The sequence below is a fragment of the Lethenteron reissneri genome, chromosome 34 (assembly GCF_015708825.2).
Source record: "Lethenteron reissneri isolate LAM-NWPU_2019-01 chromosome 34, ASM1570882v1, whole genome shotgun sequence".
Classification (NCBI taxonomy): Eukaryota; Metazoa; Chordata; class Hyperoartia; order Petromyzontiformes; family Petromyzontidae; genus Lethenteron; species Lethenteron reissneri.
This window is the reverse complement of record NC_083812.1, coordinates 2696865-2724155: the sequence shown is the minus strand read 5'-3', so window position 1 is coordinate 2724155 and position 27291 is coordinate 2696865. Positions and strand designations below refer to the sequence as shown.

The window sequence follows — 27291 nt, the reverse complement described above, 5'->3', positions numbered from 1 at the left end:
ATATTAACACGTAATTTAAAATATTTAAAAATATAATTACATCTTGCAAATAACTGTCTGGTTACTTTACCTATTTTTTTGTAGGAAATTGTAAAGATTAAGAAAAATGTAGCGCATATATTGCGTCATTGCAATTCGTGGAATATAGACTCTACTGAAGCTGAGTTGACATATATGAAGCCTTATGGTCTCATTAATATCCTCAGGTTCCCAGTGATAAAATGTTATCGTAGCCCTGTGAAGACCAAAGCACACTGTAGCAGTTGGGGTGGTCTATCGAGTTGGAAATGTCCCCGTGTCTAGACTACAAAGGTTTTGATTAAAGATCTGGAGAGAAAAAACAAGTCCGGATATTTTTAAATTCTCGGTGTCTTCGAAAACCGATTGATGTTAGCCTTATCGGGTTGGGTCTTAAATCTTACGATTTTGAGCTTTGCAAGCGTTATTTAGTGATAAAGGGAATGGAGTAGAAAGACGGATCTGATTTATAAATAAACATTATATATTTTTGTTAGATATGTGTTTTCAAACATCCAATAGTTTGCTTCATACGTTATTTCCTGGGTGAGGCCAAGTAATCATCTGACCAAATATATGTTGTAATACCCTCCACCACCTGATGCAGCCAAAAAGTTGAATTGTCACGTGGTGTACGAGCGTTTAAAGGGGCAATTATTGTTTCAACAAATAATAAAATAAGTATTCTCAACAACCAGATATAGCAAATTAATTGTACGATTTATAATTTTGGCTCCGAAAAAAAAACCTTACGTGTAAGGTTTTGCAGATGTGAATTTGTGTAGGCATTTTCAGAAAGTTGAAGGAAGACTTGTGGGATTTATTGACCAAGATGCATAAACCCGAGTTGTTGAATTACTTTTGCTCGTTAGGTGGAGAAGCGTGATAACACGACACAGTAGAAAAAGTTACGTTTGATATCCACTCAAAAGCATTCCAATCCATCCGCTGTGAAAAAGGTATGCGTACAAGGCAACGTGCAAGCAGGACCTGGAATAGATTTACCACTTTTTTCAATTCTGACTTCATGCGATGAGAATAAGGTGACCTTCAAAACAATAAATGTGCAATGCTTTTGTGAGGAGCGCTGCCAAATTGGCGGCGTCATTGTTTCACAGCAAAGCCTGCGCGAGTGTTTATACTTTTGCCATGATGTTAGCTGACACTTTTCACCTAAGTGCCCCCGCATGCGGGATGATTAAAGTAATTTCGCCCACCTCCTCGGCTGCAAGCGGAGAAGCATAAACAACGCAGGATTGTTTACTCTCAAGCGAGACGAGTGAATATTGCACAATGCATCGCCGTTTTTTTTATTTAAAGGCGCGACTTATTTAGTCCTTAAACAGGTTAGCTAGTGGCTGGACATCATCGTCTTTGTTGCAAATCGCGTCGCGATCCAATTCATAGCTGCATTGTGGTCACAAGATGAAGTGATACACGTCAGGGGTATAAAATACAACCCCCCACCGGCCCTCCCCATCGCTTTAGCCGTATAAAATGTCCACGTGACATTAGCAGATACACAAGGCCGGTGATGCACTTTCTTTGGCAGCTCTGCTGGCGTAAGCGGAACACAACTGAGGAAAGGCCAAAATGAAACACAAATAACTCGGTACGGCTCCAAACAATGGAAGCAACCCTCAAAGAGGATGTATTCGGTTAAATTGCCCCAATCTCACCAGTGCTGATGTATATCATGCCACCACACAGAGTTTAGTACTGTGTCTTCATGCTGAGTCAACCTAGGGGAGTCCCAAACCACATGCAAAAATCCAGACACCCTAATCCAGGGGTCGGCAACCAAACCAACAACAAGAAGAGACATTTTTATTTTTATTCGGTAAAAAAACACCTCAATATTTCATGAGCCGCAATGCACTGCGGTGGTGAATGCGAGAGGGTGGTGGGTCTTAATAAAGAAAGCGTCACGAAAAAGTTTGCTTAAATAGCCACACGCGGCTTCAGAGCCACAGGCTTCCGACCCCTGCCTCAACCCTCCTGCAGAGTAATACATTACAGACATATATTTATATTTCAAATGATACTGCTGCATGAATACTCCCCCCACATCGCGTCAGACACGGCGGTTGTTTGACCATTCTCAAGTATTCTGGTCAACGGTGCCCAGGATCGGCGCAGATATAATTCGCCACTGACGTTAACCTTGGCCAGGAGTGGAACTCTGCTCGCCTGCTTCATAATCCGGTGCACCAACCACTTTGCCACTGCTTCGCCGACAAATCCGGGTAATGTTAAAGGATGTTGGTATCGACTGGCATTCGTTATGATGACCTCTTGACCTTCACGTTCAATAAAGTGTTACATTATTTAGTGAGGTGAGATGTAGAACACAGCACATGCCGTTCAGGATGGGGCCAATATATTGGCGAGGCCTTCATCCAGCAGTGAATTTATCATGGGTGATGATGATGTATTTGAATATGTATTTATCTCTCTTCTCCTGAAATGTTCGCAGGTCCGCCCTGGCATTCCAAATTCGTCAAATTGGCACGGTCGGCCACGTACGGTGCGAAAGAAGTTCAACATACATACATACATACATCCCTGAACAATCGAACGTTTGAAATTGGCAGGTTTAAATGTTGGTCAGATCAACCGACAGAGCCACAATTGCCACACAGTACTCGTTCCACGGTTGCACCCCTATCCCCAGTAGCCAGCCTGGGTCCCCGTCCAAGCCAGAGATTATGAAGCCACAATGACCGAGTTGTTTAACATTGTAAATCTCACCCATTGGAGAATACGCGGGCATCACGACGCACAATAAAGGGCTGCAATTTGTTATTTTTGTTTTATCAGCAGGATTAGCGGAGTTACAAGCGCAGCTCTTTTTCCATCAAAAGCGATGCCAGCCGAATGCACCGTGTGGGTAGGGCTATTGTGCGTCTCATTCACTCAATGGTGAAATGAGATAAGAGATAATAAAATATCTATATATATACCGAACACACTATGTATAATTTGCATTCGTATTAAATAGCCGTAACAAAGTTAGTTGATCGAACAGGGTCACGTGTGGTGGCATGTGGTGGTGTGAACAATGCGTAATGTAGCGGTCAGCGCTACACTGCGCTACAAATTCGGCCCCCCGAGTTCGATTCCCGCTCACGACCAACACCAGTGGCGATTATCTGAACTGGTCCTGGGCCTCCCCTAGGTCGACTCAGCCTCAAATGAGTACCTGATGTGGTGTGTAAACATCGCCACTGGGGAGACAAAGGCGGCCGAGCGTGGTGCTGGCAACCCAGCCCTCGTGTACCGTTCCGGCCTCCATAGGTGCTCACTAATAGCACTTGTTCCTATAGTCTGTTGAGGTTATACGGGCATCTTTGTCTTTTTGGTGGTGTAAACAATGGGTACTCCAATACATATTCAAAGACGTCTGACCAGCGTCGAAGAGTATGCCAAGCACCCTCTTAGACCGGCTCCCCATAATTCCCTCAATTGGAGGCGCACATCCGCCAACAGGGACGTGAGCGAGTAAATTGCAGGGCTGCGCCATTACCAGGTTTCCCAGAGCCCATCCCTGGCCAACTCCCGCGGGGGGCTGGACTTAACATCCGGCATGGAGTTGAAAGAGAAGAGCTGAATACACGGGATTTCCTCCTATCCCACTGGCAGCCCCGTGAAAAACCGGTCCATCGTGAAGAGAGTTGCATTGTTGTGAGTGGGTTGGGCGCGTGATTTGGCAACGCCAGGTGCCTGTTGCGCTCTCGCGGGCGTAGAGGAGGTGGAGTCCACGGTGGATGTCCCCGCCCGGCCAGGTGTTGGTTGGTTGATTGGTCAGGCAGATGGGCTCAAGGTACAACAGGGCACGCGAAGAGGGTGGGGGTTTTCGTACAACCGCCGTCTCCGTGTAGCCGCACACAGGTGTGTGTGTGTGTGGGCGCGTGAGTGCCACGACCTATAGTCCCGCACACACACACCGCCCCAAGCACATCGCCACCCCCACCTCCTCTGCCGAGCGACCATGGCGACTGGGAACGATGAGAACCCATCTGCATCCCAGCGTTGCTGCGATGCCTTCACGTACAAATGTCTCAAGTACGCGCTCTTCGCATATGCCGTCATCTTCTGGGTGAGTTCTGCTCCTGTTGCTACTGTTGTATTTACCAGGTGAAGCCCACCGAGCTGTATGAGCTCTTTTTGAAAAGCGACCTGGCCACAAGTGATCGCTGAACGAAAAATGTCCGATGTGGAAATGTGTAAAGCAGCCAAAGAACTCTAAACGCACGTTTCTTAATGTGGAGGGGAAAAACCTGAGAAAAAAAAATCCACGCGACCACGGGGAGAACATGCAAACTCCAAAAATGCAGGCGTCAGGGTCCGGACTTAGACCTACGACCTCCTGTAGACCAGGCGACGGGGATAACATCTCACACCCACCGCGACGCCGGCGCATTACGATGCTTTACAGCATCACGGCGGCGTCTTATGGGGCCATCAATTAAGTGCGTACGCATGGATGGGGGGATGGGGGGTTAACCCAAACGCGTACGCTAGCGTATGGGGGGGGGTCTACTGACAATGTGCGTACGCATGGGGAACGGGGGGGTGAGGCCTCGATAATAATTTGTCTACATCGACCTCGATATTAATTTGTCTACATCAACCTCGATATTAATTTGTCTACATCGGCCTTCAAATGAGTTAGTCTGGCGGTGGGCCATCTGTTTGCTTAAACACGTGAATATTATTAATCCTTGATCGTTTCTGCGTGGATTACGTATCGGCCGTTCTATAGAATTCGGGGTAGGGGGGGGGGTGCGTCAGGCGTACGTATGCACGCAGGTGTGGGGGGGGGGTGTAAAAAGTACGCGCGCGTACAGGGAGGAGAGAGGGGGGGCAGGTCAAGTTTTGACAGATTTATTTGCGTACCTCCTAAATGCATGGGGCCCCCTAAGCTCCCGGTGGTGCCACGTGCGTGCGCGTTTGGCCCAGCGATGGCGCGCACTTGCCGCTCTGGGTGTTCAGTGGGCACATCACCGCTGGCGTTGTGGCACAGCCGTGCGTCCGAGCCGCGCACCTGCGTTGATGAGAGTGGCGGCGCGCGCGCGCAGATGAGTGGCACGCGCGCGCGCAGATGAGTGGCACGCTCGTGGTGGTGTGAGTGGGGCACAGCCGTGGACGATTGTCACTGTACGCGGTGCTTTCACTTGCGCGATGGATGGGAGTCTTAAATTATTGAAACTGGCGCACATATATACTGTGTACACCACAGGGGTGGTAGTGAGGGCACCATATAATGTGACAATGTGGTTGGATGCTCTGCATCGAACACCCGCAGCACGAAATATGAAGAAGAGCACCATTCCGTGAACCTGGCAAGACACGATCTACTTTTGTTTTTGTTTAAAAGCTATCCGTCGTGGGTTAGGCAATACCTATGAACACGTGATGTTACAATGTGGTCGGGGTGGGTCTTACCGATTGAGAACAGTGATGTGCTTAGTCACGCGTAGTGACAGCACCCCATGCCTTCTTTGTTTAAGTTATGTCAACGGAGTTCCCCACACGCCTCCAGCAGGGTAGTGGAGAGGCAACATCGGCACATTGGACTGTACGTCAGGTACAAACATGTCTGCTCTCGGGAGATAGCTACTCACCTGGGGGCAAAGACAGCCTGCCGCACCTCCGATTCGCACGGTTGGCTGTGTACGGCGCGAAAGAAGTTCAACATTCATACGTGCAATTTCGAAATATTTAATGCAGAGCCATTTGTCAGTCCACTGCTGGACTGAAGACCTCCCCCACGCAGTGTTGGTCATGGGACTTGTCGTCCATACTTCACCACGCTGGTCACTGGGTTGGAGAAGTTATGAGGAGGAGCCCACGACTGATTCAGATATCAATTGCCACTAATGGGCGCCATGGTGGCGAGATGTTAGTTCCCATCCCTGGTATGCAGGAGGTCGTGGGTTCCATCCCGACCCTGACGCCTGCTGTATACAGTATTTGGAGTTTGCGTGTCTCTCTCCCCGTGGTCACGTGGGTATTCCTCCAGGCCCTCGGATTTTTCCGTCCACATTTAGAAACGTGCGTTTACAGTATTTGGCAGCTATAAATGTCCAGATGATAAGCCACTTTGTTGAGCTATCATTTGCGGCCAGGTCTCTTCTGAAAAGATATATATTTAGTTTAGTGGGCCTTGAAACAAAAAGTGTTGTTTTAGTGTCGTTTTCGTCATGTCAGCCACGGGCGCGTCTCAGACTCAAGGTTGCTGCATTTATAGATCAGTGCGTTAACCACTGCGTCACCCTTCTGCTTTGACGATCAAACGGTTTCAAGTTACTTCCTGGATCACCACCATTAACACGTGGCCTTCAACATTAATGGATGTAGCACGCTCATATCCACCACACATGACTACACATGAATGGCCTTGTGCTGCTTTCAAGCCACTGGTCGTTGTCAAAGTAATCTTTGTAATGATGGAAACTCGTTTGTGAACAAAACGCTGCGTCTCCGCATCGATATCCTGCTGCATGGACGTGTCACGTATTTCGATTTATATTTCAGCACCACGGAGGCTGTTTCAACAATTAGGGTGCTTGGGCTAAGGATTATATAAGCCTCTGCTGTTTATAAGGGCACACCAGTGCTGATATGATAAATCTTACACGGGTGGCTCTTTCTTCTTATTATAACAGTATTGATTTCCAGGTTTGTAAGCTCTAGAGGCTGCCCAGTCTATTTACAATGTGTAGTAAAAAAGAAGTCTAGAGACTGTGAAATGAGGAGTGCACAATGACTCATGATTAGTGGCTTATATTTGTTTCAGTAGGCATATAGGACATTCGTTTTACCCACTAGGGGTAGTTTAAGATTTAATTTTCTCCGATGTGGAGTATATCTCTCCCCCCCCCCCCCCCCCGATGTTGTATTTTTGTAATTAAATGTAATTCGCGTTAATATTGTTTATGCACTCAAGGTAATTGACAATGTTAAGAGTTTTAAGTAGTGTTAGTTGATTTTATTTTATTTTTTCCTAATTCTCTCGCAAACTAATTGTCGTGAAAAGTTCGTGTTTTACTACATAATTTAAGCAAAACGACGTTTACTTTATAGCACCAGGGAAGACGTAATTTTTTTAAACAGCATTTTTGGAGAGGATTTTGATTGCTGCTATATATGTGTATCACCCCGATCGAGTAATTTGCAGTGTAATTTTCGATATTGGTACCTTTGGACCTTGAAGCCGACACACACTATGACTTACTCTTGTGAATAATGACATCAGGGGATCTTTAACGTTTTGCTGTGAAGCAGATTGTGCATAGTATTATTACTGTTATTACACACCGCAGTATTAATCGGGGCGGCCGGTGGATACAAACCATGAAACTCTCCAACCAAGTTGCCAACGCGCTGCCACTAGCCCCCCCGTCCTCGACTGCGATGCACCGATTTTACACTGCCGTGTGGACACAGACACTCCGAAGGTAGGCTGCAACTGACCGGGCAGCGGTGGTGGCTACGCACGTGGCCTGTGATCCAGGGTTGGTAGATCACCGCACGAATGTTGCGAAACCCCCAAACCGGTGGGGCGTCATCGAGGTGCCATACCCTGGCTCTCCAGGAGACGGCGGTGCAGCGAGTGGACTGATCGCCATCTGTTTCTTGCTGTACGGGCATCGTGTGTTGCCCCCTCGCGAGCGTGGGGTTTTCTCCGAGTGCGCTAGTTTCCTCCTGCTTGTATGAACACTCATGAGTTGGCCGGAAACATCTTAAAAATACCAAAAATGTCGGCGTGGTTTTCCTGGATAAATGAGTAAATAATTATAAAACCTCTGGATTGCACATCCAGTGTGCGAACCATTACGGTTGGCTACGTACTGGTGCAAAATAAGTTAAACTTATATATATTAGCACCATGGCAACCCCCTTCATCTTTCCGGTAAAAATGTGACGTTCATCGCTAGAAATATTTACGTATGTGTGGCCATCTGGTAACCGGTGTTTTACCAGGTTTTCATGCAATTACCAGCAATGCATTCAGACCCATTTTAACACCCCTTACAATTAACTCACAGAGTTGAAGGGGATCGATGAAGGGGGAAGGAGGGGGTGGGCCAAATATCACTCGTCACTGCTATTAGCTGTGGCCGGGAATCCGACTTAGATCCCCACGTTTGTAGTGCAATGTGCTAACCACTGCGCCACCGCTCCGCCTCTCAGCAAGCATGGGGGGGGGGGGTATAAAAAATCTATAAGGGAAAGAGCAGTTGGACTTAATGTTGACATGCCCCTGGTGATATAAAGACTGCTCGCACACATTTCTCTGAATCGGTGAGTGAGTGTTGTTCATAATGCATTGGCAGTGCTGAGTTATTGATGGATGTGTCACATTTATATGGGCGGAACAGTCTCTCCGTATAGCAACCACTGATAGCATACCATCAAACAATGCAGCCAGGTGGTGTTCTCTTTCATCATGAAATGGCCCTGCTATATGAATATTTAGCCAGGCAGCGGTGGTGCTTGCTCAACATACAGCACTGTGCAGGGGTGGTGAGGGTTTTGCTGGATCACACAAATGTTGCGAACCTCCCTTCCCATGGGCGTCAGTGGCATAACTTGACTTGCCAGGAGAAGGTGGGTATCAAAGTGAAGACGAATCAAATGTCCCTTCTCTATGTGTACGTGTGTACGTATGTTGAACTTATTTCGCACCGTACATAGCCACTCGTGCTAACCGGAGGTGCCGATAGTGTGGTACCATCACATGATTGGGTTTTCTCTGGGTGAACCGGTTTCCTTTCACTTGTTTAAACACTCATTCATTGGCTGATAACATCTTAATGTGTAGAGGGCCACAGAGCTTGGGCAGTTACTGGTGCCAGGTCACCCCCAGGTTGCCTTCCAGCTTGTCTGTGGTTCCTTAGCGATTTGCGATAGGCAATGTACCTGCATGACGTTATCTGAAGTGAAACAATATCGGCATTAATTTGTTCAATTTGGCAAGAGGCATAGAAAGGCTTTGTGTGTAGAAGTGTGCAAATGTGTATGTGCCATCCTGGAAAATGGCTGCTATTCGTTCGTGTGAAATTTGAAAGAGGGTAAAAAGCCACTCATCCCCAAATTCTTTCTGCAAAGATGTTTTTTTTTCCCCATATCAACTGTAGCACACAATGCATGCTCTTGAAATCCACTTACAAGGCCGCTCGCGCCATCGGTAGAATGTACCGTCCAAGACAATTGATTGTCCAGGCGCATGACGTGTCCAGAAATTGCAGCATTAATCGCTGCAAATGATGAAATTGAGGCCACACGCAGCCGCTGGTGGGTTGATGTGGTGGTGCAGCGGTTCACGCACTGCACCGCCCATCCAACCCACACTGACCAGCATGGCGAAGTAGGATTAAACAGCCCCTGTAACTGACACAATAGGAGAGGAGGCCTTCATCCAGCAGTGGATTGACAAACGTCAAGTCAGAGTGGCATAACCAAAAACGAGTGTTGGTAAGTTTTCGTGACTGCAGGGATTCATATTCTTGGATCTTTTGGTAAAGTCACGTAGAAGGGAAATAATAAAATAATATTAATATAAAACAATAAAAATTCTCACGACGTTTCGACTGCAACATAAGCAATCATCATCAGGTGTGAAATCCACAGCAAGAATTTTTTTCTTGCTGACAATTTTGATTGTTTTATATTTATATTATTTTATTACTTCCCTTCTACGTGACTTTACCGAAAGAACCAAGAATATAAATTGTAATTAGTTTGTAAATGCACTGCTAGCCTTATCACTCTGTGTCCTTCGTGGTGTTGGTTTGACCATGCTGGTCAGTGCAGATTGATTGAAGGGCCACCCAGGATCGATGCAGATGCCATATGCCACTGACGTTTTCTGTGGCTTGGAATCGAACTCAAGAATTTCGGGTTTAGAGCATCCTCTGCTAATCGCTTTGCCAGCTGCTACACTTCCCATAAAGTCGTAATTTTGGTTATATAATAATCTAAGATAAATATTTCTATGGCATCTGCTTCATTATTTTATTCTTGTGAAATAGTTCATTGATGTCACCATTTCTCTATTGTTTTTATTTGTCACACAATGGAGGGGGCCTTATGCCACTGCCATTCATTCCTGGGCAGTGGATTAGGCGGTTCCTTTTGGATTCCGCATTTCTATTATAATTTTTGCCTTTTAAAATGTGACTTTTAAATTTGCCAAACGCATTTCAGTATTGTGATGCTAATGCATGAATATAATTGTCAAAAGAAACCAAACATTTGGATATGTGCATATTGCATAGAGGCCCTCCCCAATGCTGGCACCATAGTCTGCTTTTAATTATGTGTTACTCTTAATAACAGTAGCTGTTTAATCAATAGGAGTCATATGCAAAAACTGGTCTCCAGCACAGTAATGTGGAATTTACTGTGTGGTTCAATCTGCAGCATCTACAATGCACGGTCTAAATAATTCGTGGTTAGTATTCCCGTTTGTACAGTGACTGTTGCAGCTTAAAATGGACAAACACGTTTTGCAAATGTACAGTGATCTTCCGGCATGATATTAATCCCTTCATAAGCTACACAGCAATGTGGTGACAGACCGAAAGTCGACCATCAACAGACTAAAAATGACTGCATCACGGACATTATGCGATAAGGTTCATACGGGGCTCCTTCTTCAAAGCAGCACTGACCAATATGGTGAAGTATGGTTAAACAACCATGAGCGGCATCGCATGGGAAGGCCTTTAACTTAACAGTGAATTGATAAAGGGGTGTAAATTATTATCATTGTACGATTCCTAAACATGAATTTCCCCTTGATATAAAAATATAAATATCAATCTAGTCTGGAATCCATAACGTAAAGTGTATTTTGCAAGGAAAATCTGGCAATATACATTAACAAGACGACCGAAAAATGTGGAATTAGCTTTATAATTGCACAGGCATAGAGATTACGTATTAAGTCTGCTTGTCAAAATCTTTTCCATGAGCAACCACTTACACTGTTAACTGCTAAATGTGAGTTTTTGTCTTGCCAATGTAAATAAACCTTAAGCTAAAATCAAGGCTTTATTTTTAATTAAATCATGCATAGTAAAATATAGATTTAACAGCGTGCATACAAATACCACTCAAGTGATATAGTATGTCATTTAATATGCTCCCTTATTTTTTTTTGCAAGGAAAAAATAAGGTAAGACGCAAACCACAGCTTAAAGGTTCAATGATTCGTTGTAGAACGTAAGCAGACGTCATTATGAGCGTAGTTGTGTTACTTTGCATTGCCTCTGCATTTATATATCTCGTAACTTTAATTGCCTTTTCAGCCAGATCGCTATAAACAGAATGCATGATGATTATGCACTGCTTTTTTCTTGTGATGCAATAGTTTAACTTCTCGACTTGCCTCTGTCTTTTTCAAAACATGAATAGAAAAAAAAATGGGATTTCCTAAGGCACAATATATATTGCAGGAAAATTCAATTCAGTGCTTTATTTGTTTCCCTTCAATAAGAAATGTGCATTTGTTTTGGAAACCAGTGTGACATGTTATATCCCAGAATATATATTTTTTCTGAGCATCAGTGTACTGCGATCCAAGCAGAATATGTTGTTAGCGTTATGCCACGTTAGAGTGATGTAAAAAACGATACCTTTTTAAATATTTTATATTAAGTTCACTTGCTTGCTTGCTTGCGTGCTTACGACCGTGCAAATCTTTCGGGCGTTTTTAACCCACTTCCCGTGATCCAATCCAGATGACATTTTGCACACAGACTCGTTATGCGTGACAATTTATTTTCGTGAAAAAAAATTCCCAAAATGTTCCACTTTTTAGGAATTTTTTTTTCATATTTTATTTAAAATACCAATGTGATAAAATGAAACTCTTACTCAAGAAAAACAGAAATGAATAATACAATAAAACCGATGCCACGCATATAAAGGATTTATAGTGAAAAACTTTGTTTTTACGGGTTAAGTTTTTTTTCCCCATGCAATCTTCACAATCAAATCGTCTCATCGCTAGCGTAAACCATCCCTTGATCGTGTTGTGAAGCAGTCACGTCTCCAACTGCCGCTTGTCTGACCACATTCCTCGGATTCGCCGCCGAGAAGTGCGGCCTTTGTTTGGAAGCTGCAATTCCGTCCGTGCTGGCTTTGATGGCACAGAGGTGTGGAGGGTTTCAATGAGAAACTCTACGGGTTAAGTTGGATGGGAGCCCCGTGGGGTTTTTTTTCTCATAGTTTTGGGGGTACCTCAATGTTTATAAAATTATTTTCCTTTTCTGTTTTTCCACCAACCGTGCCCAATGTCACACAATCCATTGCGATTGACACCGCTTATGTAACTTCTCGTTTGTGCGTGTTTATATACGAGTTGTGAAGTGCACATCCAGGTTTAAAAGGACCAAAACTACTTAAATGTCAGCACGTAACCGGAAGTGATATACAGTGACGATATGGCTTTAAAAACTAAATTAACTTTAGAAGTTCTTCTTGGTTCCTTCGGTAAAGTCACGTAGAAGGGAACTAATAAAATAATGAAAATAAAACATAATAAAATACAATTCTCACGACGTTTCGGCCACAACGCAAGCAGCCGTCCTCAGGTGAAGAACAGGTTTGTCGGAAAGACAGCGTCTGAATGTTAAATCGAAACTTTAGAAGTTATTAACTTTTCAAATTATCAGAGTGATGCAGTGTTGTACCAACGTCATCATGTTGTTGGAACATTTGAACCAACGTTTATCCAAAGTTCCATGTTTACTTGGGATGTTCCCATCGTCACTGAGCAGCAAGCAGATCTGGCTCGTGAACTGGTTATTTCGGTAAAGTCACGTAGAAGGAAAATAATAAAATAATTAAAAAAAACATTATAATTCTCACGACGTTTCGGCCACAACGCAAGCAGCCGTCTTCAGGCTGCTTGCGTTGTGGCCGAAACGTCGTGAGAATTATTTTATTAGGTTTTATTTTTATTATTTGATAATTTTTCTTCTACGTGACTTTACAGAAAAAACCAAGAAGATGAATCCCTGCAGTCACGAAAGCTTTAAACAGATCTGGCTCGTGAATTGAGCAGGTGGGCCTTGGCCTAGCTTCCCAAGTGCTAAGCTAGCTGGCACAGATACGAAGGAGACATCACAGCGATTCACTCCGCTGCTACTGACGCGGCCATCTGGCTTGATAAACCTGAATGTGAAATCGTTGTTGTTGCTCTGCATCTACATCAGCCCCTGTGAAAGAAGAAGAAGCTGGCACACTGTGAGTGGGGGCCGTCTTGGCTTGCTTTCCTGAGCGAGTTTGCACGCTTTTTACTGGGCTGCCCTTGCAAATATTTGTCACTTCACGGGGTCACCGCAAAAGAGACGTCTGCCATCCATGGCATCTCTCACTTGGGTTAACTTCGGAATCAAATTGTTTTGTAATGAAAAAAAGAAAAAATGACAATGACAAAAGATGTATGCTTGGAATAGCATAACATATCCCAAGCATGAGGGATAGCCTTGTCTCCTGATTGCTTCCCTCAAGCCTAAGAAGGAAAGTATGAGGAATGAGATGGGGTAACAGCGTGGAAGAGGCTGTAACCACGGAACCTTTCAGTTCTTTATGCATTGGGATAAAAGTCGAGCAGTGCAGAGTCATTCCTGGGATAGGCCAGCAAGTATAGGGGCCAGCTTTACGATGGTTGTAGAAACGGAGTGTGTATACAAGTTGCTCACAGTCTGAGTATTTTTGTTTAGATTTATATCCTCCCGATTGCTGTACTTCAGTTGGTTTTATTAGTTGGCGTTTGTCGTTATGTTGACTCTGGTTATGCCTGCAAATGATACGCTATGTTGTTCTCTTGAGTTTTCACTTCGTTAAATAGTTTACACTTACAACTTGAACGTGACAGAGTCTGGAGGCGAAGGCCGTGGTCTTTTTAATCTCATTGATTATCTGGGATCAGCATTCATCATTCAACCTCTCCTGCCTTGTAAAATAACTCTTACGGTAGTTTTGCCCCACACTATACTTGCAAGAGCTCAGCATTGCTAAGAGTGTTGGGAGATCAGACATGGTAAGCACATTTAATGATTTCCCAATTATGTGGTTTTTTTTTGCAGAATATTTAAGTTCGACACTTACATTTACGAGTTATTTTAGAGTCTGGAATTTGCTGTGATGTTTATAAAACTTTGGCCAAAGTATTCCTTGAGCTCAACAGCAACTGAGCTTACATATGAAAAATTCACAATGCTTGTGCCATGGGTGCAAACTTGTAGGAGACTTCCTCTTGGAGGCAACACTTTTATCTCCATATACAGTATATAAAAGGCAAAATTGTGATTATGTGTGTCTTCAAAATGTTTATCGTACTTCCTGACATGCAACAAGCTTAAAATTTGCCATGTGGGTACTTTCCAGACTGTACACTATGCAAACATTATAAAAATACACTTTTTTTGGGGGGGGGGTGGGGGGAGCTCAATAATGCATATATTTTTTGCACGGCAAGTGAGCTGTGACGTCAAATCTGTCATGTGACCCGCGCATACGTAGTGCTTATGGCGCTGTGCAACGAACCCGGCAACCCGAGTTCGATTCCCGCTCATGGCCACCACCGGTGACGATTATTTGAACCGGTCCTGGGCCTCCCCTAGGTCGACTCCGCTTCAAACGAGTAATTGGTGTGGTGCGTAAACATCGCCGCTGGGGAGACAAAGGCTGCCAGGCGTGGTGAATCCAAGTCCCGGGCAAAGTCGGGTAGTAAAGCTAGTTAACAATAAACGCAATAACAGTTGTCCCTGGCACAAAAGGGGTACGGGCCCCTTCCACCCGATATCCGGCCAGCGTGTCCTATTCCCCCATGGGCTTGAGTTCTTCGAGTGGGCGACAACTGCCGGTTCCTTTGAGAGGGCCGGCTTTTATACCCCGAGTCGGGGCTCACTCCGCCCCTAGCCGGGGTCCACCCCTCAGGTCACAAGATACCCGGGGGGGGGGTGGGGGTTACCTTGGCCCAACTGCCACTCAACCTGCAAGCTAACTTTCACGTAGCGCTTTAATAATGAAACAAGTTGGGCTTTGAGACACTAATTTTTCATCTGAGCCTTTATAACATAAACCAAGGGTTGTGTGATATTTCCAGACTAGCTGCATGTATTCTAGATTTGAAGCTTTCGTGACTGCAAGGTTTCATATTCTTAGGTTTTTTCTGTAAAGTCACGTAGGTAAAACATTAAAATTAATAAAAGTAAAATAAAAATAAAATAAAAATCACGACGTTTCAGACGCAACACAAGCTTCCGTCTTCAGGTGGAACCGTCACAGCACGATAGCTGTATCAAGTGATACAGCTATCAAGTGATACAGCTATCGTGCTGTGACGGTTCCACCTGAAGACGGAAGCTTGTGTTGCCTCCGAAACGTCGTGATTTTTATTTTACTTTTATTTTACTTTTATTAACTTAATTTTTTTACCTACATGACTTTACCGAAAAAACCTAAGAATATAGCTGCATGTACCCCAGTGGAGCAAAACATCACTCGAGGGCCCAAGTGACTCCCTTTGAGGAATGGTAATGGGCCAATCCTTCCCTTTGCTGTGAAATGAAGGCATTGATTGTGGATTGCTGGTGTCCTTTCGAAAGTGGATTAGTGTTGCATTAGATCAGGGATGGGGAACCTTTTTTCTGCCAAGGGCCGTTTGGATATTTCTAACATCATTCGCGGGTAATACAAAATTATCAACTTAAAAATCGTCCTGTTATATTTGGTCAAACATTTAATTAACTCGCCCCTAATGTGATGGCTGGAACTGCTTCTCTTTGGTGAGGCGTGTGATGTTAGCTGGTATTGATGATGTTGCTACTCGCAACTGCTTTTCCAGGTTTGCTCCTAGATTTTTTGAATTTCGAGTCCTGCCTGTAGTTGCCTTGGCAGAGCCAGACCAAATGATTCCGTTGCCTTATACGGCCCGCGGGCCGGACGTTCCCCAACCCTGCATTAGATCAAAGGCATTGACACCAACGTGATGAGTCTTACATTAAACCGCGATGGATGGAGTGTGGATTTGGCTGCTGCTGCTGGTGCTGATGAAGATGGTTATGGTGTTGATGGTAAAGTCAGCGTTGGAATGTTTAGGATGTAGCCGTATTAAGGAATCTAACAGTGCACTGGGATTACTTTGACCAAAATCAACGTATTTGTGAGCCAATCAGCAGGGTGCAACATTGGTACCCATTGCGAGTTGAAATATCCAATTAATGGAAACTTGATTTCATCTATCTGAACAGAAAAGTTACGGTACGCATCAACGTGTCTGCGGCAAATTGTTGAGCTGTGACATTGGAAGGTTTTCGGGGTTCTGTGGAACTCTTTGTCTTTCCTTCGCTAGTCTGACGAGGTTAACAAATTGGGCCTTTCTGAGGCCAAGCCCTTGGGCCATGGTGTGAAGACACGGGGATGAATTAAACTCCACTTTGATTAGTGAACCACGCCAACCCAAGTTCCCCTGAGTGGCCGTGTCAGGTGTGTCCAATACGACGTAATTGAACGATTGATAGTTTTCACATCCTTAGCCAGCTCATATTGGCCATCGAGTGCACACTTAACTGTTCTCTCGCGTTGTACATTGCAAATTGAAAAAAATTATTGCCACCACCTCACTTCGCTCTCGCCCTTAATCTAACAGATGTGTGAAAAATACAGAATTGTGATGATGAAAGCATACATTGTAGTAAACAGATTAGTTAACTATGCAATTTTTTGGATATAGGTTCCTTTGCAAATAAGTCTTAATTATGGCCATGGCAGCCATTTTACAAATGGTCACCGATTACCATGAGTGAGCATCTGTGTATGAAATATTGGTGCTTATGTTTAATAAAAATGGGTACCTTTAAAACATTTACCGTTCTGTAAAGAATCACAATGATCACTCAAACTCTCACGACTACTCGGGGCTCAGTGGCTTGTGGCTTTTTACTAAAAACGAAACTTTTTTTTTTTATTTTGCCAGACAAGGCCCACTGAGGTATATCGCTCTTTTTCAGAAGCGACCTGGCCACAAATGATAGCTCAACAAAAGTGGCTCATCATGTGGAAATGTATAGCTGCCAAATACTCTATACGCATATTTCTAAATATGGGGGGAAAAACCGGAAGGACCTGGAGAAAGATCCACGTGGCCACAGGGAGAGAGAGAGCATGCACACTGCACATATACAGCAAGCGTCAGGGCCAGGATAGAACCCACGATCTCCTGTATACCAGGCGAGGTAGTTAATATCTCGCCACCGTGGTGCCCCTTTTGTACACACCGTCCATCCAGGAGGGGAGGTGGGGGGAGTAGTTGGGGGAGCAGTCTGTTCACTACCGACGATGTTGTCAAATTCGCCTGTCTCTTCTCATTCATCGCGAAGCATCAACGCGGCACACCCTGGCCTGTGCTGAATTTAGATCGTCCGATTTTGGGTGCGCACGACAGGCAGACCTGCTGCTGCTGCCGCCGCTACCGGCTGCTTTAACCCATGCCTCGTTGCCAATGTTGGTGAGGGTCCTGTGGCTGTTGTAGATTAGCGGGGGGGTTGGGTAGGGGGGGGGGGCCTCTTTGGATATTGAACTCCTTCCCCTTGACTGTTTTACCACCCTGCTGCCCAGCGCTGAACACTCCATTATTAATGATAAATTTGAAGCTTTCGTGACTGCAAGGATTCATACTCTTAGGTTTTTTTCGGTAAAGTCACGTAGGTAAAAAATAAAATTTTACTAATAAAAGTAATAATAGAAATAAAATAATAAAATTCACGACGTTTTGGAGGCAACACAAGTCTCCGTCGTGATTTTTATTATTTTATTTCTATTATTACTTTTATTAATTTTCATTTTATTTTTTACCTACATGACTTTACCGAAAAAACCTAAGAGTATACTCCATTATTATTTACTTCGGCTATTTCAGTTGCAGCTTTGAAATGTGACATACAAATTCCAAGTCAAAAGTCAAAGTTCACAGCAAAACCAAAAATATTATTTTCTGGCGCATAATTGGCAGTATTAGGAGTAATGCTAACGATACTTGCATTTATATTGCACCCATAACATAATGAAACATCATGGAACATAGTTTAGTTTAGCTTACGTAACCCCCCCCCCCCCCCCCCAATGGCAGCTAATGCACATAACGGTGCCGTGGCTTTAATGACCAATTTAGCTGTAGGTTTATCGTAATGCTACAGTGCTCTATTACATTTCAACCATTATATAAAGCACTCTATTTATATTGTTTTGGCTTTGGGGGGACGTGCACAATCTGAAGCCCTGTGCTGCAAACCCGCAAAGCCCCTGTCTATGAACTCTAGATTTGAAGCTTTCGTGACTGCAAGTATTCATATTCTTGGGTTTTTTCGTAGGTAAAAAAATTAATAAAAATAAAATAAAAATCACGACGTTTCGGAGGCAACACAAGCTTCCGTCTTCAGCACGCTTGCTGTATCAGCAATCGCTTGCTGTATCAGCAATCGTGCTGTGACGGTTCCACCTGAAGACGGAAGCTTGTGTTGCCTCCGAAACGTCGTGATTTTTATTTTATTATTATTTTACTTTCATTAATTTAAATTAAAATTTTTTTACTTACATGACTTTACCGAAAAAACCCAAGAACATGAACCCCTGTCTATGTATTGTGTATGTTGTACGTATGTTGAACTTCTTTCGCACCGTACGTTGCCAACCGTGCTCATCGCCGTTTAACCCTGGCCCTGCCTGTGCCGTGCCGCCGTTGCCCGCAGCTGCTGGGCGTGCTGCTGCTGTGCCTGGGCGCCTACGCGGAGGTGGAGAGGCAGCGCTCGCGCACCATGAGCGGCATGTTCCTGGCGCCAGCCATCCTCCTGCTGCTGGCGGGATCCGTGCTCTTCATCGTCTCCTTCCTCGGCTTGCTCGGGGCACTCCGGGACAACTTGACGTTGCTCAAGATCGTGAGGCCGCTCCTCCTCCTCCTCCGTTGCCACCGATTTGCTTCCTCTGTTCCGCAATCGTGGCCCCAACCCCCACCCCCTGTCCCACTCCATCCCTTCCCTCCGAGCCTCAGATCCACGTCCCACAGGTTTCGCTCGCCCCTCGCTGCCCCTTGGGACGTGGCCTGGATTTTTGTAGGTCAGGGAGTCTATACGATTGGATGATGTTGTGCACATCCAGCTGTGTAAGTCTATTTTTAAAGGCACTGTTAATAACGAAGGTAGGATTTGTATCTTTCCATTATTTGTGCAGTCATGATGTAATGGTTAGCACACTGGACTTGCAATCCGGAGGTTGTTGGCTCGGCAGTTTAAACAATGGGTCAAGTTATTGAAACACCCCAGCCCTCTGTCCACACGGCAGAATACATGGGCACAGCACAGGCGATCGGCAGGATGCGTGTGGTGGGGTAAAGTGTGGGTACTTCCATATCTTCCAACACGTCTGGGCAGCATGAAAGAGTAGGCCAAATACCCTCTAGAGAGGCTGTCCAGAGCTCTCTCTGGTAGAGGCCTTTCTGGAATTACAGGCATGAGCAGGCAATTGAAGGGCTGCACATTTAAATGTTGAACTTTTTCCATGTAAAAAAGTAAATAACAATTGTATTCTGTTCACTCAGTAACAATAGTATATACATTTTATTTCCAAGGCAACACATTCCTCAGCAGCGTCTCATTGTTTGGAACCAGAATTCTTCTGCTATGTTGCTGCTCCACGCAGTGTGAAGCGATGGATGTGGATTGTGGGTCAATTGTGAATGGTGTTTGTTTAGCAAGAGCAGTGGGGTTCGAAAGGTCGTCATTCTGAGGTCCCAAAGGAGTTCATTCAGCTTGCTGTTTTCTCAGACAAATATGTTTAAGGTGTGTGTGTGTGGATGTCTGTGTGTGTGGATGTCTGTGTGTGTGTGGGTGGATGTCTGTGTGTGTGTGGGTAGATATCTGTGTGTGTGTGGGTGGATATCTGTGTGTGTGTGGGTGGATATCTGTGTGTGTGTGGGTGGATGTCTGTGTGTGTGGGTGGATATCTGTGTGTGTGTGGGTGGATGTCTGTGTGTGGGTGGATGTCTGTGTGTGTGTATGTGGGTGGATGTCTGTGTGTGTGGGTGGATGTCTGTGTGTGTGGGTGGATGTCTGTGTGTGGGTGGATGTCTGTGTGTGTGTGGGTGGATGTCTGTCTGTGTGTGGGTAGATGTCTGTGTGTGTGGGTGGATATCTGTGTGTGTGTGGGTGGATCTCTGTGTGTGTGTGTGGGTGGATGTCTGTCTGTGTGTGGGTAGATGTCTGTGTGTGTGGGTGGATGTCTGTGTGTGTGTGGGTGGATCTCTGTGTGTGTGTGTGGTGGATGTCTGTGTGTGTGTGTGGGTGGATGTCTGTGTGTGTGTGTGGGTGGATGTCTGTGTGTGTGTGTGGGTGGATGTCTGTGTGTGTGTGTGGGTGGATGTCTGTGTGTGTGTGTGGGTGGATGTCTGTGTGTGTGTGTGGGTGGATGTCTGTGTGTGTGTGTGGGTGGATGTCTGTGTGTGTGTGTGGGTGGATGTCTGTGTGTGTGTGTGGGTGGATGTCTGTGTGTATGTGGGTGGATGTCTGTGTGTGTGTGTGGGTGGATGTCTGTGTGTGTGTGGGTGGATCTCTGTGTGTGTGTGTGGGTGGATGTCTGTCTGTGTGTGGGTAGATGTCTGTGTGTGTGGGTGGATGTCTGTGTGTGTGTGGGTGGATGTCTGTGTGTGTGTGGGTGGATGTCTGTGTGTGTGGGTGGATGTCTGTGTGTGTGTGTGTGGGTGGATGTCTGTGTGTGTGGGTGGATGTCTGTGTGTGTGTGTGTGGGTGGATGTCTGTGTGTGTGTGGGTGGATGTCTGTGTGTGTGGGTGGATATCTGTGTGTGTGGGTGGATGTTTGTGTGTGTGTGGGTGGATATCTGTGTGTGTGGGTGGATGTCTGTGTGTGTGTGTGTGGGTGGATATCTGTGTGTGTGGGTGGATGTCTGTGTGTGTGTGTGTGGGTGGATGTCTGTGTGTGTGTGGGTGGATGTCTGTGTGTGTGTGGGTGGATGTCTGTGTGTGTGTGGGTGGATGTCTGTGTGTGTGTGTGTGGATATCTGTGTGTGGGTGGATGTCTGTGTGTGTGTGTGGGTGGATGTCTGGTGTGTGTGTGGGTGGATGTCTGTGTGTGTGTGTGGGTGGATGTCTGTGTGTGTGTGTGGGTGGATGTCTGTGTGTGTGTGTGGGTGGATGTCTGTGTGTGTGTGGGTGGATGTCTGGTGTGTGTGGGTGGATGTCTGTGTGTGTGGATGTCTGTGTGTGTGGATGTCTGTGTGTGTGGATGTCTGTGTGTGTGTGGGTGGATGTCTGTGTGTGTGGGTGGATGTCTGTGTGTGTGGGTGGATGTCTGTGTGTGTGTGGGTGGATGTCTGTGTGTGTGTGTGTGGATGTCTGTGTGTGTGTGTGTGGATATCTGTGTGTGTGTGGGTGGATGTCTGTGTGTGTGTGTGTGGGTGGATGTCTGTGTGTGTGTGTGTGGGTGGATGTCTGTGTGTGTGTGGGTGGATGTCTGTGTGTGGGTGGATGTGTGTGTGTGGGCGGGGTGGACGCGGGTGGTGCAATGCGCCATCAACTCCGGCGACCCGAGTTCGATTTCCGCTCACGGCTAACATCGGTGACGATTATTTGAATCGGTCCTAGGGCCTCCCCTAGGTCGACTCGGCCCCAAGTGAGTACTTGGTGCGATGTGTAAACATTGCCACTGGGGAGACAAAGGTCGCCGGGCACGGTACTGGCCACCCACCCCCTCGTGTGCCATGCCAGCCTTCATAGGTGCTCGCGAACAGCACTTGACCCAATGATCTGTTAAGGCTATACGGAAGATCTTTTGTCTTTGTGTGGGGGCGGGGTGGAGGTGGTGTGGCGCAATGGCATGGCACTGCTCTCTGAACCTGAACACCTGGTTGTAATTCATGGCCATGGGTGACGTGAGTGAAAAGTTGTAGCTTAACCTCTCCGGAGCCTCCCCTACGTGGAATCAGCCTCATGAGTTACCTGCTGCATATTGCAAATATCAGAACCCGGTGTGGTGCTGGCTACTCCGCCCCTTCTTACATATCGTCAGGTGCTCACTAACTTGAACTTGCCCAAGATGTCTGTACGGCTACACGGGGTATCTTTGCCTTGGTTTTATAAGCATATATGTGAATGCATGTGTAAGTGCCTCCATGTGTCATTGTTCATCTCACACACGCCTCCGCAATGCGTTTTCAAGGCTACCTTTGCACCAAAAAACATTTGAAAATTCTATTATTGTTTCATTGCAATAATGTGCTGGGATTTTTTTTTGCCGTTGGTAATTTCCCCCATCATCCCTCCATGTCTGTTGAAGCTCGCGACACCCGGGGCTTATTGCTGAGCTCCAGCGAGGCATCCCAGCGAAATCCTGTCTCACCGCTTTACATGGCATTAACAATTTCAAGTGCCGATGCTCGATTTGAACTCTGGCCTCCCGAGTGTTTCTATTCCGTCTCATTTTCCCCGGTAACCCTGGTAGCAACTGCACCCACCCACACATGCACGGGGGGCCCATCATTGAACTCAATGAACACGTTCTATAGCCTTGATCTCCTGCTTTACATGGCATTAACGGTGTCAAATGTTGAATGCTTGATTTGAACTCTGACCGCTAACCTATTTTTTTTGTCCATTTTCATTTCCCATTCTTCCTACTCCCCGTCCCCACACCCACTCCTCTTCTGTTATTGACAGTTCCTGGTTACCATGATACTGGGCCTCATCATTGAGCTCATTGGCGGGATCGTGGCTTTGGTCTTCCGCAACTCGGTACGTGCGCGAGCCGCGGCTATAATCAGATGCCCCCGTGGGGTCGAGTCGTTTGTTCCCCGCAATGTATTGTGCTTATTAAGCGCGGAAGCCCTGTTTTCGTGGTCGCAGGCGTGAGAGAACCTGAGACGTGGGGGCGGTTACATCGGCCACAGATGAGTTCTGGTCGAAGCGGTGCCGTGAGATCCTTTGAGGTCACGAAAAACTTTAACGGCGTGAACTGCAGATGCGGCCACGGGTTAAGTGTCTCTTTCGGAGCAATGCTGCGGCGCCGCTTATGCGCTCCCAACCAAACGCCCAGTGGCTTGGATTTGAAATGGAAAATCTTTATTTCACTGACAGAGGTGGGTCAAGGCCCAAAAGATAATCCTGGAACCGCCATTAGTGGCTAGCTGGCCTTGGGGGGGGGGGGGAGGTTGGGGTAATGCAGCTTTAAAGGAATTAGACGATAAGTTATGGCTGAATATTAAAGAATGTGCGCAATTAACAGAGTAATCTTGCTCACTCGCAAAGCAAAGCCCGTGCTTTTTATCTACTGTCTGTAGCGACGTGTTTCGCATTAAAGTGAGCGCTGAATGCTAATAGAAAGAAAACAATTCCCTATATTTACCGAGTTAGTCTCAATGACTCTCAAGACTATTTTTCATGAGATTCCTGCAGTTCGTGGGGAGAGGAAACCCATGATGCGTACGAAAGGGGATTTGCGTTCAAATCTCGACAGTGATGGAATTAAGAGTCAATTGCTCAACTGCCATCTCCTGACCACCGTGCAGCCTGGACCACGTTTGTCAACTGTGCTTTTCCCATGCGTTCTATTAGCGACAGCGTTTCTGAGCGGACCATTGCCGTCTGGCTGTTTCACGCGCTAAGCCATAAAAGGCAGATGAATCGGCGAGTTAAAAATACAAGCGGTGTTCTAAATTAGCAGTGCAGCCCACATGTCTTACGAAAATCCATTTCGCTACTACACGAGACACCACCGACTGATGAATCTTCGCCTGTAACATGTTTTTTAAAAAATCTGTACATCATTTGTAGGACAAGGGAAGATTTTCCCACCCTTTTTTGCTCCGCACAAATTAGCGATGTAAATAGATTATATGGGGCTCAAGCAGCCATGCTGTAGCAAGCATTTGGCAATGGACACCTTCACACTTTGTTTCCCGTGGTGGATAACATCTCAAAGTGTAGAAATCCTCAACATTATCAGCCATGATCAATTCACTGCTGGATGAATGTCTTCCTACGTGCCGGTACCTATCGCTTTTGGTCTTGCGATGCAGCAATCCATCTTGCACCCGTGTATAAATTGATTTCATTGCTCCGTCTCTCCAGGGGACGTACTCTCAGGTGTGGCCTCTCCTTTGGCTTCCACTCTATTGTTAGTCTCGACCACCGGTCCTCAAACCTTCGAGCGATGTGTCCTGCCAAAGCATACGTAAAATTCATAGGTTCGCTCGCAACACTGAGTAGAAAGTATGTCGGTGAAACCTTTCTTAGAATTGTCCAATTGATTTGCCTCTGGGCCACCACTTGCCCTGATCATTACATTTTATTTACTGACCGTGTAGTTCAGCCAGACCAGCTGTAATTGACAAAGCAACGTCATTTACATAACGTGTAGTGTGGAGTGCTTTTGGGAAACTGAACCTAAAAATAAAAAGCAAACAAACCAATGTGCCTCAGAAGGAATGTTTTCTTAATCGGTGTATATTATCTTATTATCTCCGACTGCATCAGGATCAGAAACGTGGATATTGATAAAGAAAATGGAGCAGATGCTGAAATGTGGGCCAAAGAGCATGGCGAGGGGCATATTCTTGGTGAATGGCGAGGTGGCAGTATAGAAAGTGGGTTGTTCATTGTTTATTCCATCTGAGATGCCAGATAATCATTAGCAGAAATTGCCAAACATTTGGTGTAAGCAGGGCCATCCTAAAAACAACTCTTGAGAGGTTTTCCTGAATAAACAGAAGTCATCATTATTAATTTTAAATGAATCTTCCACATTTTTACGGACAATGTGAATCGTACCTTTTACGTGGTAAGCACTGCGTAACGCGATCGTTGCCATCTGCTGCAGCTTGTGAAACACCAGGGCTCGCTCTACCATGAGCGTGGTTGGCGGTGGGGGTCTAGTTGCTCGAGTTAAAGTGGCTCTGTGGCGTGCGCGTGACCACGCAGCTGCGCGCCTGCACGTGCGTTCAATGGAGCTTCCGCCGCAATCAAACAAAAACCCATCGAGGGCGGGCGGACCCCCCCCTGTGAAAAATAGTCGACTCTGTTAAACAAAAAAAACCTCTTCTCTGCTGTCGAACTGAGGAGCACCGCGGCCATGCCGAGTCGGTGCGGCGCAGTTCAGGAGGCACCAGTTGTTTAATTAAATTTTTTATTTTACTAGGTAAGGCCCACTGAGCTACATATCTCCATTTTCAGACGTGACCTGGGCATCACAGATTAGGGCTTAACGAAGTGGCTGCTCGCGTGGAAATTTCTAGCAGTCAAATACTCTAAATGCACGTTGATTCTAACTCTGGAGGGAAAGACCGGAGGACCAGGATAAAAATATACACGCCACCACGGGGATAGAGATATGCAAACTCAAAATATTTTGGTGTCAAGGTCGGGATTCAACCCACGACTTCCTGTATACCAGGCGAGGTAGTTAAGATCTCGGATGCAAGAGCTGGGCCGTGCCATTGGCATCACGTGCAAATGAAAATAAAGGTTTTTTCTGAGGTTAGATCGCGTCAATATAAATGTGTCGTTAACCCACCATCCGATGCAGCCAATTAGTAAGGTTTGTCACGTAAACACAACGTACCAATTAGTTACCACTAACCTCAAAAAAACCTACCTTTATTAAGATTCATATTTGTCGCGAAAGCCTCTACGTGTTAAACGTGCAAATGAACGTTTGACATCGGCATCAAATGTCCAAGTGCTCCGACTGCCGCAACGCGTGACGGAAATGATTAACCCTGCCCCTGGCCCCTGCATGGCCCTGAGGCAGATTGAGACGTCTCACAAGAGGCATTGCGTATCACAGTTTTTTTACATCTCGCTCGACTCGGCAAATGGCAGAGTGAAAAAATCACCCGTGCCATGAGGGCCACGCAATGTATGTGTATATGTATGGTGAACTTCTTTCACGCAGTACGTGGCCAACCGCATTAATAGGAGGTGCGGGAAATGTCACAGCTCAGGTGTGCCAGTGTCAAGGGGTATTAAACGAGGTATCGGAGGAGGGCTACATTGATGCCTTTACCCACTTCCATTTACCTTTTCGGCTGCTTTTTGTGCGTTTTTCCATTATAGTTAAACCGTGGACCGAGCCAGTGGGAGTGTCAACTCGAAGATTTAAAATTGGGTGCCCTTCGATGGATGTTAATTCAAATGAAAAAAAAAAAAACTTCTAAATCGACTGTGTCCACGTTAAAATAGCTTCTCCAAAATTTCCACGGAAGTTGGGCTGCTTCTGTCGTGGTAATCCGCCTGCTGGGATGTCTTGGCCTTGAGTGGGGGGAGGTGCATAAATAACCGAACGCGAGCAAATGCTGCCACGCGCGGGCCTAATCATTTGCATAATGAGACGGGCTCGAGGTTCGGATTTTGCATATTTCACGTGCATCTGCTTGCTTCCCCGGTCGCCTGTTTGCGCACGCGGGCGTTACAAATGATTGCGCGCCGCACAGAGAGATATGCAAATACGTGGTTATTATTATTGCTCTTTTTGATTTTCATTAGACTTTGCGAGACGTTACGCTTCGTTGTTTCTCCCACTTTTTCTACAGTGCACTTTGTTTACTCAACTCATGGTTGTTGTTGTCGTCGTTTTAAAATGGTACCGGGTCCCTTGGCCCGCCTCTCGCCCCCCCCCCTCGACCCCCAGGTCCCATCCTCTCAGCAATGAAATAATCGTCGATTCATATTCATCCTTGCGCTCACCAAGTCGTGCAAAGTAACTTTATTTACGATTAATGCCAATTTACATGTGAATGGATGTGTTCATGTTACATCTAGGCTCATGAAGTGGGAGAAAAGAACAGCATTCAAACAAGACCTAAAGATCTCTCATGCTCACATGTCCTTTTGCCTTTGGATTGCACCACTCTCCGATCTTACATTAACATGCTAATCTCTCACAATAACATAGCCACTTCCGTGCCCTCGTAGAGGAGGCCGCTCTCCTATCTTACAGTTACATGCTAATTTCTCACGTTAACATCACTCACCCTGGCTACTTATTTATGACCCTTGGGCTACACCCATTTCAAACCTTTTAAAACAGTCTGCCTCAGCAGCAGACCATGCTTTCCCACCTGTTGACGGACGCTTGTGTTGCGGCCCAAACGTCGTGATTTATTTTATTTTCTACCTACGTGACTTTAGCGAAAGAACCAAACAGTATGGATTCCTGCAGTCACGAAAGCTTCAAATCAAGATTAAG

At 45.8% G+C, this 27291-nt stretch overlaps 1 protein-coding gene across 1 annotated transcript in view; it reads left to right on the top strand.

Annotated features, from left to right (window-relative positions):
- The first annotated feature begins 3717 nt into the window (after positions 1–3717).
- LOC133350544 (tetraspanin-15-like) overlaps positions 3718–27291 on the top strand; it is a 41481-nt gene continuing 17907 nt past the window's right edge. The window contains exons 1-3 of the mRNA XM_061564975.1: positions 3718–4117; positions 18792–18977; positions 22767–22841. Coding sequence (XP_061420959.1) covers positions 4010–4117; positions 18792–18977; positions 22767–22841 — 369 coding nt within the window. The 5' untranslated portion in view covers positions 3718–4009. The remainder of the gene's footprint in view (positions 4118–18791; positions 18978–22766; positions 22842–27291) is intronic.